The following is a 15,044-nucleotide window of genomic DNA, read 5'->3' on the forward strand; positions in this document are numbered from 1 at the left end:
CCAAGATGTGGAGGCAGCCTGGGCATCTGTCGATGAAAGAATAAATAAAGAGTAGGTGGTACATATAAACAATGGACTATTGCTTGGCCATGGAAGAGAATGGGATCTTGCCATCGGCAGTGGCATGGATGGACGTGGAAGGTGCTGTGCTGAGTGGAATATGTCAGAGGAAGACAGATGCAATGTGATTTAGCTTATATGTAGAATCTAAAGAACAAAATTAACAAACAATACAAACTCATAGATACAGAAAACATTTTGATGATTGCCAGATGGGAAGGGGGTTGGAGGTGTGGGTGAAAAAAGGGGAAGGGATTAAAAAACACAAATGGTTGTTATAAAGTAGTTATGGGGATGTAGGGTATAGCATAAGGAATATAGTCAATAATATTGTGATAACTATGTATGGTGTCAGATGGGTACTGGATTTGTTGAGGTGATAATTTGGAGGGGTTTGGGGGGGACACAGTGAAAAAGATGAAGGGGTTAAGAAGTACAAATTTGAAGTTACAAAAGAGTCATGGGGATGTAAGGTAAAGCATAGGGAATATAGTCAATAATATGGTAATAACATGTATAGTGCCAGGTGGGTACTAGACTAGTCAGGGGGATCACTTCTTAAATTATAAAATGTCTAACCACACCTGAAATTAATACAAAATAATATTGAATGTCAACTGCAATTGAAAAATTTAAAAAGGGTGGGGAAAGGTAAAGGGGAATAAAAAAATTTGCTGTCAAAAAAAAAAGGGACTGCAAGCACAGATATTCTGTAAGTTCTCTGACAAAGACAAAAACATACACTGGTAGGGCTGGAAATGACCTTGGAATTTATCTCATCCAATAAGCTTATTTTCAGATGAGAATACAGAAGTCCAAAGAGGAGAAATATCAGAGCAAACAGATTCCCCATGGAAACCAAACCAGAAAACCATATGTAAAAAAAAAGCTGCAAAGAAACAAAACAAAATGTGTTTATGGCAGTTACCTTTAGAGAGTGGGGCCATGGGAGATTTTTCTTCTTTTTGCTTTTCTGAATTATCTAAATCTTCAATAAGGAGTATATATACACATACATATATATATATATGTATATATGTATGTATGTATATATATGTATATATGTATATATATGTATATATGTATATATATGTATATATGTATATATATACACATATACATATACATATATATATACATATATATGTATTTTTTTTTACACTGGAGAAAAATTTTTCTATAAGAGAATTAAAAATAGAAGGGAGAGGCTATGTTTATAAATTGCCTATTATGATCATTTAATGCATGCCTGAGATCATAGGTGAAGGGGCTACAAAATAGGAAATACAGTGGCTTCATAAGTTTAAGAAGAATTTAGAAAAGACAGAGCACTCTAGAACAATGAAGTCCAAGAATTCAGAGACCAAAACCAGCAGAGCCAGATAAAGCAACTTTTGGAAGACTCCAGTCTATAAATTCAGTGGATTAAATCTGGAACAGGCCCTGGAGACCGCTTGGGTGAAAAAACAAAAGACAGATATTTCAGTGGTGTTTCTTCATGAGTAGTTTGGGAATCCTGTTTCTTTCCCTTTGGAGATGGGGTTAGGATGGAGCTGAGATTAGGGCGCTATGAACTGTAGGAGCTCACCCAGCACCGTGGGGTGGAAATATTTAGGAATCACCACCATGGTTCCTGCTGTTTCCTCTCACCCAAGACCTGAACCTTCTTTGTGTTCTGTCAACGTAAGAGTTAGAGTCATGAAATACAATTTCAGAGTCTTGTCTTAGTTAGACATTTCACATGTCTTGCTGTGGCTGTAGTGGGTTTCAGCTGAATTAATCACAGAATCATAGACTGTTAGAGTTGTCAAAACAGAGATGAAATCATGTCCCTAAAGTCACCAGGCTAACAAGTGGTGGGGTCTGATAAGGTTGCCAGATTTAACAAATAAAAATATAGAACACCTCGTTCAATTTGAATTTTAGATTAACAGTGACAGTGTTCGTATAAGTATGTCTCTTACACTATTGAACATGACGTCCTGTGTTTCATCTGGCAAGCTTATGGGGCCATGATGAAAGCCCCACTCCTGGTTGACTAGAGAATGTGTAGTATATTTCTGAACAGCGGGTCTCTCTGATTTCCAGAATGATCTTACATATGAAAAGCTCTAGAGCTTAGCAGTTACCAAAGCACAGTGGTTCCTTGAGCAAGTTTTTCATCTGCATAACAGGTTACATATAGCACCTACTTCAAATAATTGTTGTAAGGATTAAATGAATTGTTACAAATAAGACACATAGAACAGATACTTATTAGATCAAATATCAAGCCCAAAGTGTTGTGAATGGTGCCTTTAGCAGAGCAGTCTGCAATGATGTCTCAAAGATGTTTGTCTCTGAACCACTCCATTGGTACAAAACAGGCCACAGTTCCCCTCCTATTTTCTCTGGCTTGACGCTGAGAAAACAAAAGTTCCCCTCATCTGCAAAAGAGAGAATGGCCCTGCTGTTGATAAGGCAATGAGGATTTTTATTAACCATTGTAACAAGTAGTCATTCATGATAGAATCATTATCTCAGCATTATTACATTGTAAATATTAAATATCCACAAAGACGCCCTACAGTGCCCACTGGGAGTTCACAGCAAATTGCCTTCCTTAGATTATCTTGTCTAGAAGTTGCAAATCGGGTTAATCATCAGAGTCACCAGGGGGATTCTTTTAAAGATCAACGTTTTCCTTACGAAAATATTTCACACATTCAGCAAAGAATTTTACAGTGAACACGTATATACCCACCATCTAGAGCCTACCCTGGACGTTTTACTATAACTTGTTTTATCATATATCTGTCCTTCTATCCATCCCTTTATCCATCCATCAGTATATCTTTTTTTGTTCCTTACACATTTCAAAGTTAATTACAGACATCTATCTCTACACTTTCCCTGGGGAACTTTCTAAAACTGTAAATTTCCAGGCCTCAACCCCAGAGGTTGACAGATCTACTAATTCGGGAAAGTCTCTGCTAGCCCAGGTGATTCTGATCCACAGTCAAGTTTGGGACAGTATCAGTCAGAAGAAGCTAGGTTATACTGCAGCATCAAATAAGCCCTCCTAAAAATCTCTATGGTACAGAACAACAAAGATGTTTCTTCTTCTTCCTGTCCCTCCTCTTCCTCCTCTTCCCCTTGTTGTTCTTGTTCGGGATTAATGCTCTATGTCCAGCCGTTGACTGGGCTTCACTCTGGTAGCCATGTTGATGGAGTCCCTACTATCCAAAACATTGTCAGGCTCATGGCAAAGAGAAAAGAGACATGGAAAGCCATGTATTGGCTTAAAAGAAAGAAAGAAAGAAGGAAAGAAAGAAAGGAAGAAAGAAACCTCTGCCTATATAATACACATTCACCTCTGCCCACCTTTCATTAGCCAAAGCAAGTGACTTGGGAACTCAAGTTCAAAACGGTGAGGATGAATAATCTTTCCTCAGGGAGGAACACTATGGAAGGGAAGCTGGAATATTTAGGAAGAGTAATACAAAATAACACAGGAAACCCCTAATTTAATCCAGATTCTTCAATTCATAGACAAGGAAGCTAGCATCCAAAGAGACAGTGACTCTCTCAAGATCGCTCAGCTAGTCCTATGCGGGAATACTCCAGAAACAAAGTCTCCTAACTCCCAATGCCATATACAGGGCTAGCTCCCTGAAGCTTGTCCACCATCCATTCATTAATTCATTCATTTGTTTATTCATTTATCTAACAACTGTTGATTGCCTCCTATGCACCAGAAACTGATAAAAATGAGACACAGTCCCTGTCATCAAGAAGTGCCCAGTCGGGCCGGCCTGGTGGCTCAGGCAGTTAGAGCTCCATGCTCCTAACTCCGAAGGCTGCCGGTTTGATTCCCACATGGGTCAGTGGGCTCTCAACCACAAGGTTGCCAGTTCAATTCCTCAACTCCCGCAAGGGATGGTGGGCAATGCCCCCTGCAACTAAAATTGAACACGGCACCTTGAGCTGAGCTGCCACTGAGCTCCCGGATGGCTCAGTTGGTTGGAGCACATCTCAACCACAAGGTTGCCAGTTCGACTCCTGCAAGGGATGGTGGACTGCGCCCACTGCAACTAGCAACGGCAACTTGACCTAGAGCTGAGCTGCGCCCTCCACAACTAAGACTGAAAGGACAACAACTTGACTTGGGAAAAAAGTCCTGGAAGTACACACTGTTCCCCAATAAAGTCCTGTTCCCCTTCCCCAATAAAATCTTAAAAAAAAGAAGTGCCCAGTCACGAAGGAGACTGGGAGAGATAAGGAGCTTCCCAGGCAAGAAAGCTGAAGGAGTTCATCACCACCAAACAAGTATTACACGGAATCTAAGAGAGACTTCTTTAAGATAGGAGGGAGGTTAAGGATGGGTGAAAAGGGAAGGGATTAAGAAGTACAAATTGGTTGTTACACAGTGGTCATGGGGATGTAGGTTATAGCATAAGGAATAATCTCAATAATATTGCAATCACTAGGTGTGGTGACAGATAGGTACTAGATCTATCAGGGTGACAGATGGGAATAGGGTGGGGGCAGGGTGAAGAAGGTGAAGGCATTAAGAAATACAAATTGGTAGTTAATACAGTATGGGGGAAATAATCAGCAATGTTGTAAAGATCAGGTAAGGTGCCAGATGGGCTCTGGACTTATCAGGGGATCACGTCATAGACTGTGTAGATGCCTGACCAATGCGCTATACACCTGAAGCTGAAGTAGAATAATATTGAATGTCAAATATAACTAAATATGTAGGTATATATAGTCACGGGATGTGGAGTACAGCATAGGGAAGATAGCCGATGGTATTGTAACAGCTATATAAGATGTCAGAGGGGTAGTAGCTTGGGGGGTGGGTTATCATTTTATGAGGGGTTTAAATGTCTAACTATTACATTGCTTTGTACACCCGAAACTAATTTTAAAAAAGGAAAAACAAAGAAGTGCCCAGTCCCAGGTAAAGTTCTTTCATGTAACCTTCAGCTGCCCGTATCACTGGTATATTTGATCCTATCACCAAATAGCCTGAAGCAGCAATGCATGTCAGACTGATAGAGAGGCTTTCTGAGGATAAAGATCTATTTTTCCTAATTGTTTCCCATCAGAGAGAGTCGATTCCTGGCAACAGCTTGCTGAAACTCGGCATGGCGACACAGCTCATCCCAGACACAGAAGGTTTAAAGTGACTCTCGGGCTCACAGTGGTTGAGGATCATTCCTAGGGCAGCGTCAGCTCACGATCTGATAGCATAATAGCTTTTCTCTGAAAGGAATCATTCAGTCATAAAAACCTGAACCCATCCTTGGAGCCCATTTTCATTTAGAGAGGAAAAAAAAAAATACTTCAAGGTTTAGAAATCTGATAGATTTTAAAACAACTCTGGAAACTTTCCAAAAAGAGGATAAGTTGATTTGCAAAAGATATTTGATACCTTCACAAGCTATAACTGTGAAGACTATCCATCTTTAAAGATGTTAAAATAATACCATAATGTAAAAACACTGTGTCTAATCTTTGTAAAAGCATGGAATGTTAGAGCTGGGAGAATGGGAAGTTTCACTAACACTAGCTGCCTTGTTTTACAGATAATGATCATGGTGGTTATTGAGTGTTTTATTGTGCCAGCCACTGTTCCCAGCAATTTACATGTATGACCTCATTTTGTCCTCACAGCCAATAGGCATTATAATCATCTCTATTTTGTGTTGCAGACCTTTAAGCTCATAGAGCATAAGTAATGTGATTAAAGGCATCGAACCACATAAAGGTCTGAGATTTGAACCTGAAACTCAGGTCTTTTGGTTCAGTGTTCCTTTTATGTAAAAGGGAATAGAGTTGTCACTCTTGTGGGGACCACGAGGCTCCTAGACGTTGGCCCTATTTCCCAATTGCCTGTGACACTAGACCAGGTTCTGTGGGATGCAGCCCTTTCTACGCTCTCTGAGCTTCAGCCTGGCAAAGGAAGGAAGAGAGTGTGGGCAAACTGTGTCCTCGAAGACGGGAAGAGAGAACCTCAAGATGGTTATCAGTGGTGTTCACTGCTACTAAACAGTCAAAGACAGTAAAGACTAGATGGCTATTGAATAATATGACAATTAGACAATTATGCAATCACTGTTGAACTTTAAAAGATCAGTTTCAGAGTGATTAGGGTAGCAGGTAGTTTGCAAGAGGATAGGGAGTCAATAAAAGAGGAGGGAATTAAAGCGGGCAGTGTAGGCTACTGGAAAAAAAGAGAAAGAATATAAAGACAACCAGAGGACGCAGACAATGTGGACACATTTTCATTTGGCTTGGAGAGAACCAAGTGTGTTGTTACACAGAAGAGGGAAGAGATTGTGCCCACTGAGAGGAATCAATGTAATGTGGACAAGAAAGAAAGGATCAAGTTTTTGGAGCAGGGAGGAGGAGGAGAGCCATGTGTCATTAAATTATTTATTCATTTAGCCACTATTATAAAGTGTCTACTGTGTTTCAGTCACTGGTGAGCAAAAAGCATACACATACTCTGTGCTTATGGACCACAGTAAATATATATATGGTTATTATAAACATATGTAGTTATATATAATATAGTTATTATATACATGTAATATATAGTTATATATGTATAATGTGCAGTGATTACATATTATGTAGATATTATTTAGCATATATACATATTACTATATACTGTGAAAAGCGCTGTGAAGGAAAATGCCGAGGTACTATAAGATCCAAAGCAAAGAAGTTAGCCTTACGTTGAATTGTTGTATAAAGTCTTCCAAACAGGAGAAAGAAGGGATAGAGGGCAAAGGACGAAGATACATAAAATGTGTAGAAAATGTTGAGCAAAGAAGATAATCTTCACCTTCTTAGTGAATAAGAGGATTAAAAATGCATGAGTGAGAAGAAGAAGAACACGTTTGAGGATTTGAGGACAATGGGAAATATATTAGAATCCATTCGTGGACATCCTATTTGGTACCAGCAAAAGAGGAGTACATTTACCAAGAAGCATTAAAAGCTGTTATGAAATTAGGTGGTATAATCCAGTTGGCTTGGTTTTCTGACTTTCTCAGGGAATTCTTAGCAACCCAGAATACATGCAAATAAAGAAGTGATGGGGTGAGCAGAGAGAGCAGGCTGGTGGTTCTCATAGCAGGCACAATAGAATTGAAACGAAAGAAAGGGTTCAAAGATAGTAGAACGGGCCTGGTGTCCGGCTGGCTAGGGAGATAAGTGGAGCCCAAAGGGGATGGGCCAACTCAGTGAGGTCGCATTGAGGACCAAGAGAACAGAGAACAAGTGGAGAAGAAGTGAGATCAAGGGAAATGAGAAAGGGAGAGGAAGACGTGATCAGAGTGGGAGGACAGACCTACATAATGATGAACTCTCAGGTTCAGCCAGATCGATAGGGACCTAAAATGAGGCCAAGGTGATTGGTGCTGAAGAGGTTTAAAGAATGCTGAGGCTGGGGTGAGGTGGGAATTAAGGCCTGGAGAGCTTTCCTGAGAGCAATTCAAATCCAGAGAAGGCTGTCCTCTCTGCTGTGCCTTAGAGAAAATAAACTTTATGCATTTTCTAAACCAGATACATATATTATGTACATATATTGTCAAATATGTGTGTGTGCTCACACACACTGATATATATCTTAATTACCTGCAAGTGGTCTGGACATCCCAAGGTGATGGCTAGTTCCTAGACTTGCTGGATTATGTTTCATTCAAACCTCAATATGCTAGATGACAGCCTGCAGACGTAACTCAGGAAGAGCTAGAGGGATGAGTAACCTCCCCTCATTGTAAGTAGCCTTTACCAAGCACCAATTTCTTGGAAGAGAGATGGGACAAGGGAAATTTTCAGTGAGATTTGGGACAAAAGGACAGATTTCAGAGACTTTTCAAATGTAGACTCAACTTTTCACAGTTGCTTAGCAACTGGTCGCGTATAGGAGATGAGGAAGGAGAGTCAACTCGAGAAGGAGGCAGACAGTTGGTGTTTGTTTCCCCCCGCCCCTCCCATGTTACAGATGAGGAAACTGAAGCTCAGAAAAATTAAGACTCATCCACAGCCGCATGACTAGTAAGTGGCCGAGCCAGGGTTTATTGCCAGATCCATGTTTCCAGGACATCATACTCCTCCCCTCCTGCCATTCTCTGCAGGACCCTATCGTACTCCAAGTCACTTTATTGAATATACCAAGCTCAGCCTTATCCTCTTCTTTTCCACGTTTGCCGTGTGCTAGCAAAGATAACTGCCTGCTCATCAGTCACCCTTCCCCTGCCTGGCTGAGGAGACCCTCCCACAGTTCCTGTGATGCTGGGTTCCCTGTCATCTTCTCATTAGATTGTGAATTCTCTGGGAGTTCACACAGTATTTCCACCCTCGCAATATAGCACCTTTGGCCTCAAATGAAAAACATTTTAAATTATATTGGAGGTTGAGAATAAACATTTTTCACTGTTTTTTTTTTTCTTTTTTTCTTTTAGAAGTGTTGACAGACCCCTTCAACATGCTATGTTATATTCCAAACTCTCGTGAATCACATCACACTGTATTGAGTATAGGTTTGCTCCAGGGGTTAAGGCTCGAATGATACACTAAAAATCAATGAGAGGACAGTAAATGTGACAGCTCATCATCTGCTATCAGTCATATTGTCCTCAGAGAAGACAGCCCACTCATTGTGATATGTGGCACCTCAAAAGATTTGTTTTCCATGCAACAAATTATCCTGGAGGGATATGAAGGCCCCACTGTTTTTTTATTTAAAAGTCATAAGTTAAGGCCTTGAAGACATCTAAGTGACAGTATATGAAAACTCATATTTCTACTAGCAGTTTTTGTGCCTTCATCACAGTGATAAAAATCACTTTGTTCTCCGGTTTGTAGCCATGGGAAGAATCAAAGCATTGTGCAGATTACTTAAAATTCCACTGTGCCTGCACCATTTGGCCAAAGAATGCTAAGAATTCACAGCTGTTGCTCCCAGGAAGGATTTCTAACTAGGGCGGCTGCTGTGTAACACACAGCTGTTGTTAATTCGAGCTGAAGATTTTTAATTGCCTTTGTGTCGAGATTTGTTAAATAACAGTTTAGAGAAACAAAAACTATAATAGTTGTATTAGTAGGGTGCTGAAGGGAGAAAATAACTGGAACACAGCATTTTTGCCTAGTAAGCGGAGTCTGAAAATATCTTTCCCACATGACTGGCTTCCAGCCATCCTAGGAAAAGAGTTTCTGGGTAAATCCGGTCACAGAAGTCCTCATGGCCTCTGTAGGAGTGCAGCCCCTTGTTCCCCTTACTCATTTATCTGGAAGCACTTCTTCCCTGAGTGGCCTTTCCTTGTTCTCCCACTCACCCATTTCTATTATTTCAGCAGACAGGAGTCATAGGCTTGGAGTAAATGTAGCATTAGCTGGCAGTCGCCTGCTCCTTCTAAGTGGCCTGCAGTATTTTGGTGAGCCTTTGTAATTGCTGTTTTCCTATGACATCTAGCCCATCCGTGACAACAATGGCAGAGATCTGAACCCTCTCCATTTGGCTTAGAGCAGCTGTGTGGATGAGCAGAAGATGGAAAAACGTGGGCCTTTCCTTTCCTTTCTGCCAAGGCAAAGAAGAGATGATGAGAGGCCCTTCTATGAATGAGAAACAACAATTAATGTTGTCCCTCTTGAGGGACAGTTTCCAACTGTCCCAAGATAGGAGCTTTGATTCTGAAGAGAGGCAAGCCAGGAAATTGCAGAATAAGTCATAAATCCTTAATTCCATACTGAAATCTCAATCATGTATTGCGTTTTAATATTCAAAATTCCCTTTAACAGGAAAACCTCGATTCATCAGGCATTTATGGAGCACCGACGGTGTGCAAGGTTCTGTGCTAGTGAGAGACCTAGGGACCAAGGGTAAGACAGGCCAAGGGCATCCAAGTGCTGTATAAGCCACTCACTCCAACAGAGGCGTGGTGAGAGGTCTAACTTATGGCACAGGGGCAAGCATTTGATCTAGGCCTAAGGGATGAAGAAGATCTTCATAGAGGAGAAAGGAAGGGTTTTCCAGGCTGAGGACCTGAAGGAGCAGAAGCACAGCGGCCTGGAAAAAAATGTCATTGAAGGGACAGTATGTGGTTGGACATGACAGTGTTGGACGAGGATGAGAAATGAAAATATAAGGTTGGAGAGGTTAAATGGAACTAGATTCTGGAAGGTTGAAATGCCCCTCTAAAGTGGATTCTATTCTGTGGGGAATGGCAAACTATTGAATGCTATGGAGCTGGGATGTGACATGCTTTTCAGGCAAGTCATCCTGCTGACATGTCAGCCCAACTCCAAAGCCTCTCCCATTCCTCCACGGAGATGCAGAATGATGGCCGTGTGCCAAGGACATGCGGACCTGAACAGTGCTACAGGGAAGAGAGGAGGGAACACCTCTGAGAACCACAGTCCAGGCTTCCAATCCTACCTTGCTCCTTACTAGCCTAAAGCAGTTAACTTCCCTGTGCCTCTGCTTCCCCATCGGTAAAATGGGAATAATAACAGTGCCTGCCTCTTAAGACTATTTTAAATTAATTCACATAAAATGCTTAGAACAGTGATTGGCACAGTAAGCACTTGGCAATAATAACCAGAAAACAACAGAAAACAGTCATATCAAGGGATGTTACAAAATAACTATAATCTTCGAAAGTGTCAAGGAAACACAAAGGAACTGCTCTATACTGAAGGAAACCTGAAGGACATGGCAACTAAAGGCACTGCATGATTCAGAACTTGATCCATTAACTTTAAAGGATATTATGGGGACAGTGAAGACAATTGCATTGAAATCCGAAGGGAGTATGAAGATGTGGTTATGTACAAGGATGTGCTTGCTTCCATTTTTGAAGGAAATGACACCAAAGTGTTCTGTAGTGATGAGGCATCAGGTTGGCAACTTATCCTCAAATGTTTGAGAATGTTTGTTGTACTCTCCTTATAAGTCTTCTGTAAGTTTATGATTGTCTGAAAATGAAAACAATTTATTTTAAAAAGTAACAGCTAGCATTTGGTGAGCACTCAATATGTATCAGGCACTATGGTCAGTGCTTTACACATGAGCAGACTTATCTCCCCAGGAAGCCTGCACCTGACTTGCATCTCTACCAAAGGGAGTCCTGCATCCCTCCCCGTACCCCTTGTAGCGGCCTGAGGTCCTCCCCACTAGACCACCTATAGAAACTGCTTGTTGGTTGTCATACCTGCCCCACAGTAAGCTCTTTGAGGGCAAGGACTGTATCCCATTCTCCACTGTACCCACATCTCCCAACACAGCTTCCAGTAAATTGTAAGTGCTCAATCCGTGCTTTGTGAGCAAAGTCCTGAGGCTTGCCCACCATGGTGAATATAGTCAAAAATGAGGCACCAGACTTGGGATGCATGTCTGATACATGACTTCTTTTCTAGGTGGCCCTGGCTCTGGCAAAGGCACACAGTGTGAAAAGCTGGTGGGAAAATACGGATTTACACATCTCTCAACTGGTGAGCTCCTGCGTAATGAGCTGTCATCGGAATCTGAAAGAAGCAAATTGATCAGAGACATCATGGAACGAGGAGACATGGTGCCCTCAGTAAGCAACAGCTTCCTTCCTTGGCTGGGGAGATATTTTGGAGTGTTGCTATTAGTCTAAGCTGCTGCAACAAAGAAACTCAAAAGAACAGTAGCTGTACTTTATTTCTTTCTTATGTAACAGTCAGAGGCAAGCAGGACGTCCATGTTGTCCAGGCCCAGGTTCCTTCTGTCTTGTTGCTCTCCCAGCCCCTTGAATATTAGCCTATTTCATATTTTCCACTAAAACTCGTCTCCACTATACAGTTAAAATATTTAAAGCAGAGATGAGCATGGTACAACAGAACCTAGAATTAGAACCCTCTGGAAAATAGAAAATAAAGTTTCCATTATTTGGGGGGGAGGGAAGAGGTATGATAGCATTATTTTGAAATTTGGTATCTTCCTTATGCAGTTTAAGTAAAGAATGTGTATCTTTTTATGTATCTTTTTTCTTTTCAAGTCACCATCCATCTCTGAGAAGCTGGATGCCATTGGGTATCAAAAAATATTCATCCCTGCCATACTAAGTCCCAGGCTCTGTAATTAGGGCTTGTACAATACAGTCCCTATTAGCTAACAGAGCTTTGGGCTTCCTCCTTAACCAGATACAGTCTCTTTCCCACCGAGAAGACAGAATGATCCTCATGAAAGAAAACAAACCATTGCATTTGCCTCTTAGCTGGCTTCCGTGTGCCTACTGTTCTTCCCCCCTACAGTTTACTCGTTTTACAACAGACAGAAGGATTTCTTCAAAGTGTCAGTCAAATTGTGTTATTCCCTTCCCCAGAGCCTTCCAGTGGCTTCCCGCCACACTTAAAATGAAATCCAGAGTTCTTCCTGTGGCTCTGGCCTCCAGCTACCTCTCCAATACTACTTCCCGTCATTCACCTTGCTCATTCCCACCCTGGCCTCATTGTTCCTCCCATAGGCCAGGCTGTTTCTGCCTCAGGCACTTGAAAGTCTTCTCAAGTCAGTGGATGTTAAATTTTATAAAATATTTACTGGAAAAAAAATCAACAATAAAATACATTTTACACATTGTTTTGCCTAGTTTTAAACAGCCATTATGCCTAATTCATGGAGGGTTACCATATGAAATATGGCCACTATATTTAGTTTAATCTAAGATGGCATTATTTTAAGACACTCCAGTAAAATATAACTAGTAAAAATATACCAGTAAGACAAAACACTTACAATTAAACTATACCCCAGCACTGCTATAAGATACCTGCCAATTTCATAGACATTAAAATGTGGGTCGGGAGGAAGAATGAGACTTAGAATTAATGAAATACAGCATATTGGCTGTCTGTCTGTTCTTCTTATCTGAACCTTCTCCCTCCCGCAATGGGAGGCCTTAGGAGAACTGAGAGGATTCTAGTGTTGCTCTGTGGAAGAGCTCAGGTCCTGACCACTCTCCTTCTGCTGCAGGGCATCATTCTGGAGCTCCTGAAGGAGGCCATGGTGGCCAGCCTGGGCCACACCAAGGGCTTCCTGATTGACGGCTATCCTTGGGAAGTGAAGCAAGGGGAAGAGTTCGGACGTTGGGTGAGTTTTGTTATGGGGATCATCACAGAAGAAAAGTGGGGGTATCATTGAGGTTGGAAGATAAATTCAAAATCTATCCCTTTCCCAATTACATGAATCAAAACTTTCAGTTACAAATAGCAGAAACTCAGCAAAAATTAGCAAAAAAAGAAATAAACAGGAGGGGGCAATGATGGTGGATTTATCAGCGTAAGTAACTAAACCATCCAGGAGTAGTTCACACTTGATTGGATCCATCTATTCAAATTTGTTCATCATTTGTCTTTTTCCAACTCTTGGATTTTCTTTCCTTTGTGTTGACTTTATTTTCTTCCTGTTCCAGGCTTATACTCCCCTATCTAAGTGATCGCACAAAAAAGTGTTTCTGTTTTCCAATGGGTCCAGCAAAGGACCCAGGATCTTTCATTATCCTGGATTATTAGGCCATGGCCCATCACTGAATCAACCCACTGTGGCCAAGGGGAAGATGGGAGGGCATATGATGGCATATCTGGGAATATCCTCATACAGCCTGGAGGACCACGGCAGGGATGGGAATGGAGCAGACAGAATGGGTACCACACCTGAACCAACAGACTGAGAAAGGCAAGGGAAATTACCCAAGGAAAAATGGGAATACCCTTAGAAGAAGGCAGGAGAATGGATGTTGGACAGGCAGAATCAAATATATGCACCACTCCAACCTCCCACCATCCCAATGACCCCCAGTCCCACTCTCTTCACTAGGAGGGGTCACTCACAGGGAAAGAGCAGTAGGTAAAAACCGTCACAGCTATCATTTATTGAACCTACTCTGGGCTGGGTCTTGTGCTATACACTTTATATACATTACCTCTAATTTTACAAAGTCCAAGCAAGAGGGAGACAATTGGCCCCATTTATTAAACAAAGACTCCAGAGCCTACAAAAATTAATATTTATATAGCTATCTCTGTAAACTAGCTTTAAAACATTTTCATTTGTATTATTTCATTTAATACATACATATAATAAGCTTTGTTAGATAGATAAGGAGGTATTTTCTTCATGTTAAAGGTGATTAATTAAGCCCAGAGAAGTTACATGACTTGCCCGTAGTCACATAGCTGGTAAGTGACAACTCACTAGTAAGGAGCAACCGCTGATAGAACTAAGATTTGGGGGCCCATCTCCATCCATCTCCAACACTGCAATATTAAGGTCAATTGTATTCATGTGCTTCCTAGGTATTAGTCTGACCTCCTTCTGAGCCTCTATTTTATTTAACTTCCTACATGGTATCTAAATAGTTAAAGGACAATTGGTCACCTTCCCTATGTTTCTTGCTTACAACCAGAGTCAAAGAAAAAAATTCCCTGGCTTAGCTGGCAAGGGTGGGCCCTGAATCACCAGGGCCGCCCTTCAGCTGCAGAGCCTCCATCCAGGTAGGGTGGGCAGGGAGAAATGGATTTGTGTGGTACAGCCTGTGACTGTGGTGATTCCAGACAATTCCTGATGGGGGAGCACTCACGCCCCAGAATTCTAATGACCTTTTCCCACAACAAACCACTTTAAGAGCTCAGACTTCAAGATAAATCAACTACATTTTTACAAAGTGGAGTTGGGAGGATTGTTCTCCTTTGTGCTTTTAATCATGGTAAAATATACATAACATGAAATTTCCCATCTTAACCAATTTTAAGTGTACAGTTCAGTAGTGTTAAGTGTATTCATACTGTTGTTCAACCAATCCCCAGAACACTTTTCATCTTGCAAAACTGAAACTCTCCATGTGGATACTAGACTTACTGGGGTGATTACTTTGTAAGGTATATAAATATCTAATCACTATGTTATACACCTGAAACTAATATAATATTGTATGTCAACTGTAATTGAAAAATAAATTTTT

General features: G+C 41.2%; 1 protein-coding gene across 2 annotated transcripts in view; it reads left to right on the plus strand.

Moving 5' to 3' along the window:
- The window catches only part of AK5 (adenylate kinase 5), a 202,633-nt gene that overhangs the window by 161,874 nt on the left and 25,715 nt on the right, over positions 1-15,044 (plus strand). For both annotated transcript variants that reach the window (XM_019743342.2, XM_019743343.2), the window contains exons 11-12: positions 11,479-11,642; positions 13,058-13,174. In XM_019743342.2, coding sequence (XP_019598901.2) covers positions 11,479-11,642; positions 13,058-13,174 — 281 coding nt within the window. The remainder of the gene's footprint in view (positions 1-11,478; positions 11,643-13,057; positions 13,175-15,044) is intronic.

The sequence above is a fragment of the Rhinolophus sinicus genome, linkage group LG06, assembly GCF_036562045.2.
Source record: "Rhinolophus sinicus isolate RSC01 linkage group LG06, ASM3656204v1, whole genome shotgun sequence".
Lineage (NCBI taxonomy): Eukaryota > Metazoa > Chordata > Mammalia > Chiroptera > Rhinolophidae > Rhinolophus > Rhinolophus sinicus.